This window comes from Motacilla alba, unplaced genomic scaffold, assembly GCF_015832195.1.
Source record: "Motacilla alba alba isolate MOTALB_02 unplaced genomic scaffold, Motacilla_alba_V1.0_pri HiC_scaffold_28, whole genome shotgun sequence".
NCBI classification, from domain to species: Eukaryota; Metazoa; Chordata; class Aves; order Passeriformes; family Motacillidae; genus Motacilla; species Motacilla alba.
In genome coordinates, this window is record NW_024037374.1 from 3643471 (window position 1) to 3648041 (window position 4571).

General features: G+C 56.6%; 1 protein-coding gene across 1 annotated transcript; it reads left to right on the forward strand.

Moving 5' to 3' along the window:
* Positions 1-308: 308 nt before the first annotated feature.
* LOC119696341 (olfactory receptor 14A16-like) lies at positions 309-1357 on the forward strand. The gene has a single exon (XM_038126046.1). The coding sequence runs from the start codon at positions 383-385 to the stop codon at positions 1355-1357; it is 975 nt and encodes a 324-aa protein (XP_037981974.1). The 5' UTR covers positions 309-382.
* Positions 1358-4571: the final 3214 nt, after the last annotated feature.

Consider the following 4571-nt stretch of genomic DNA (forward strand, 5'->3'; position numbering starts at 1 on the left):
CTCAGTTCAGGCTGAGAAAAAAACCATTTCTTTCAGATCTGAAAAAACCAGGGAGTGACAGAAATCAGCAGAGGACCTCACACAGGCACCATCAGTTTCGCTTTTCCAGCCTCCTCAGGATTGCTCTAAGGTTGCCATCAGAGCCTGCAGAGCCAGAGCTGCCCCTGGGCAGTGCCAGAGCTGGGAGGGGTCTGCAGGGCAGAGCTGAGCCCCCAGGGCTGGGCTGGGCTCTGGCAGCACTGGCAGGGCCCAGCCCTGGGCACAGGGAAGCAGCTGCTAGCAGGGACAGCTCCAGGCAGCAGAGCCCTGGGCAGGCAGTGGGGGGAAAGTGTCCCCAGGCAGTGCTGGGATATTGAAAGTCCTCTCCAAACCCAACTATTCCATGATTACTTTTTTTACAGATCCCCATGCCAACGCACTGCAAATGTCCAACAGCAGCTCCATCAGCCACTTCCTCCTGCTGGCATTGGCAGACACGCGGCAGCTGCAGCTGCTGCACTTCTGCCTCTTGCTGGGCATCTCCCTGGCTGCCCTCCTGGGCAACGGCCTCATCATCAGCGCCGTAGCCTGCAGCCAGCACCTGCACACGCCCATGTTCTTCTTCCTGCTCAACCTGGCCCTCACTGACCTGGGCTCCATCTGCACCACTGTCCCCAAAGCCATGCACAATTCCCTCTGGGACACCAGGAACATCTCCTACACAGGATGTGCTGCTCAGCTCTTTTTCTTTCTGTTCTTCATCTCAACAGAGTTTTATCTCCTGACCATCATGTGCTACGACCGCTACGTGTCCATCTGCAAACCCCTGCACTACGGGACCCTGCTGGGCAGCAGAGCTTGTGCCCTCATGGCAGCAGCTGCCTGGGCCAGCGGCTTTCTCACTGCTCTCATGCACACAGCCAATACATTTTCCCTGCCCCTGTGCCATGGCAATGCTCTCGGCCAGTTCTTCTGTGAAGTGCCCCAGATCCTCAAACTCTCCTGCTCACACTCCAACCTCAGGGAACTTGGGCTTCTTGCTGTTAGTGTGTGTTTAAATTTCTGTTGTTTTGTGTTCATTGTTTTCTCCTATGTGCAGATCTTCAGGGCTGTGCTTAAGATCCCCTCTGAGCAGGGACGGCACAAAGCCTTTTCCACCTGCCTCCCTCACCTGGCTGTGCTCTCCCTGTTCCTCAGCACTGGCACATTTGCCTACCTGAAGCCTCCCTCCATTTCCTCCCCATCCCTGGATCTGGCCCTGTCAGTTCCATACTCAGTGGTGCCTCCAGCCCTGAACCCCCTCATCTACAGCCTGAGGAACCAGGAGCTCAAGGCTGCAGTGAGAAGACTGATGACTGGATGCTTTCAGGAACATTAAACTGCTGGCCATATTTTGCAAATAACTTGTAATAAAAGTGATACTTTGTTGATAAGTCTTGTTGGTTTGGTTGTGGGGATTTTTTTCCTTTATTTTACTTTTTTCATATTTCCTGCAAAGAAATGTAATATTCTTTGCCGTTTCTCATTTAGTTTATTTCCGCCTTTTCTGTGGGGCCACAGACTGTGTCAATGCGGCGCTGCGCTCTCAGTGGCTTTAAATAAACTAATAGATCTCCCAGCAAAGTTTTCTGCAGAGATGTCCTTTGGTTGCCTTCTCTGCAGCTGCAGCAGCAATGTCTGTGTGCAGAGCTGGGGGCAGATCAGTGCCGGCCCAGCAGCTGTGCCCAGCAGCAGCAGCAGCACTTGGTGTTGCCAGTGCTGCTGCCATGGCCCTGCCCCGCTGCCCTGGTGGCCCTGGTGTTGCTGTAGGGCCTGAGTGCTCTCGGGGCCGGGCACAGTGCTGGGGGTGGCAGTGCCGGGGCTGCAGCAGGGACAGGCCATGGGCACTGCTGGGGCAGCGCTGACGCCTCAGGCCAGGGCCTGGGGGCTCCAGCCTCCTTGCCCAGGCTCTCTCAAGAACACGGCCAGGCCAATGCTCAGCACAGAAAAGCCGCATGAGCAGCCCCAGGCTGGCCGTGGGCAGGCTGGGGGCAAACAGCATGGCTGGGGCTCTGCAAGGGCCCTGGGGCACATGGGAAGGAGCAGCAGAGCAGGGGCTGATCCATCCCCAGTGCGCTGCACAGCCCAGGGCAGCGTCCCAGAGCGTCCTCATGGAGCTGCCAACACCATCCCCCCTCTGCAGCCCTGGCCTCTCCCCCAGCTCACACAGGTGCCCCATCCTTGCAGGCACAGGCACGGCAGCACTGGCTCAGGAGCCCCTGTTTGCATTGCACACAGCAGGCGGGAGCACCCCCATGCTGCTGCTGTGGGGACATCAACCTGAGGGAGCACAAATGCCATCAGCCCCTGGAGCCACCAAGGCTGGGGGACACCAGGGAAACCACTCAGCTTTGTCCTGGCCTCTGCAGGCAGCCAGAAAGTTTGTTCCCATCAGCTGGGAGTTTCCTGTCCCACTGCAGACGCTGTTGCTCAGAGCCAGGGCTGCCTGGCAGCCACCCCCAAACTGCCCTGAGCATTTCCTTGGCTTCACCTTTGCTTGCTTTTCTCTTCCCTTGTCAAAATTTCTTCCTCTCGCCCAGCCCTGTTCCCTGCCCTGCAAACAGCCCATCCCTGTTTGCCCTTTCCTCTCTGGCCCCACTCCCCATTGCAGTTCCTGACTTGGCACCATGGGAACGTCTCTTGGAGAGCAGGATCATCCTCCAAGTGCTGCAGCAATTGTCTGCAGGCTCCTGCAGTGCCCCGTGCTGCTCCCTTGCCACAGGCAGCCCAGGCCAGGGGGGCCCATCTGGGCTGCTGTGTCTGCCTGTGGGGCTCCCTGTTCTGGGCAGTGAGGAGGAGCTGCAGAGGCTCTGCAGGACTGACAGGATGGGCTTTGGGGCTGGCAGGAGAAGCTGAGGCACCTGGGCTGCTGGAGCTTCTGAAGAGGAGGCCCAGGGCTCATCCTGCAACTGCTCCAAGGGTGCTTTCAGAGAATCCCAGGATCAGCCAGGTTGGAAAAGACCTTGCAGATCATCATGTCCAACATGTGCCCTTACACCTCCTTGTCTCCCTGAGCCTCCTCTTCTCCAGGATAAACAAAACAACCCCACCTCCTTCAGCCGCTCCTCACAGGACTTGTGTTCCAGACCCCTCCCCAGCCTTGTTGCCCTTCTCTGGACACGCTCCAGCCCCTCCATGTCCTTCCTAAATTGGAGGGCCCAGAACTGGACACAGCACTCGAGGTGCTGCCCAAGCAGTGCCCAGCACAGGGCAAGAATCACTGCCCTGCTCCTGCTGGCCACACCATTCCTGATCCAGGCCAGCAGCCATTGGCCTTCTTGGCCCCCTGGGCACACTCCTGGCTCATGTCCAGCCTGCTGTCCAGCAGTCCCTGCAGCTCCCTTTCTGCCTGGCTGCTCTCCAGCCACTCTGTCCCCAGCCTGTGGTGCTGCAGGGGTTGTTGTGGCCAAAGTGCAGGACCCGGTACTGGGACTTGTTAAACCTCACCTTGTTGGATTTGGGCCCTGGATCCAGCCTGTCCAGGGCCCTGTGAAGAGCCCTCCTACCCTCCAGCAGATCCACACTCCGAGCCAGCTTTGTGTCACCAGGGTTCCATGAGGCCCCAGAGTGTCACAATGTCCCTTTGGTTCCATGGGATTCCTTGGTGTCACAAAGTCCCTTGGATCCTTGGCCCCTGCAGTGTCACCATGGCCCCATCGTGACACCAGGTCCTGCTCTGTCACAATGCTCTGCATGGTTCCACAAGGCCCTGCAGGGTCACAGTGGCCTCTTGGCTCCATGAGGCCTCCGAGTGCCACCATGAATTCCTTGGTGCTGCAGTGTCACAGTGGAGCCCTGGTGACACAAGATCCTGCAGTGTCACCAGGCACCCTTGTTTCCATGGGGCAACAGAGTTGCTGAGGATGTCAGCAGCCCCCACTGAGGCCATCCCTGCCCAGAGCCCGTGGGGGAATGGGCAGACAAGGAGAGCGTCCCTGGGGCTGGGCAGCACAACTCAGAGGCACCAGCAGCTCCAGCTGGGAAATGGAGGGTGGAATGTGGCTGGGAAAGCCCTGCCTGGGCTGTGCCAAGCAGGACACACAAGCCCTGACCCCCATCCACTAAAAAACTCTCTCAAGGAGACATTTAAAAGCAATTACAGTTGTTTGTGTTCTCTGTACCAACACGAGATTCTCAGGAGCTCAAAACAGGCAAAAGAGCCTTTGCTGGGAACTTGGGAAAATAATAGAAACTTTGGTAAAAGGTTTAATACAACATTGAATCACCAAAAAACACTTCTCAAAGCATTAATTTGCCCCTTCAACCTCACAAATTCTCAGCTGGTTCAATTTTAATTCACTCAAAATTTGGAAAGGGGGCTTATTACAAGAAAAAACAGAGAAAGAAAAAAAAGACAAATAAGATACAGAGAAGCACACACACACAGCTACCAACTCCTGGATTCCAGCAGTGTTCAGATGGAAATTCCAAGAGGATGTATGGTCATGATGTGTGATTGCCTTGTGGTCAGCCTTCAACACCCCTTGGTCTTCCTGGGCCCTTCCCCCAGGTGGGGCTTGGGCTTATTTGGTCCCTCAGGAGCTGGGCTGGGG

Bases quoted from the DNA above. Each gene is read 5' to 3' on its own strand.
- LOC119696341 (XM_038126046.1), top strand. From the start codon at position 383: ATGATTACTTTTTTTACAGATCCCCATGCCAACGCACTGCAAATGTCC.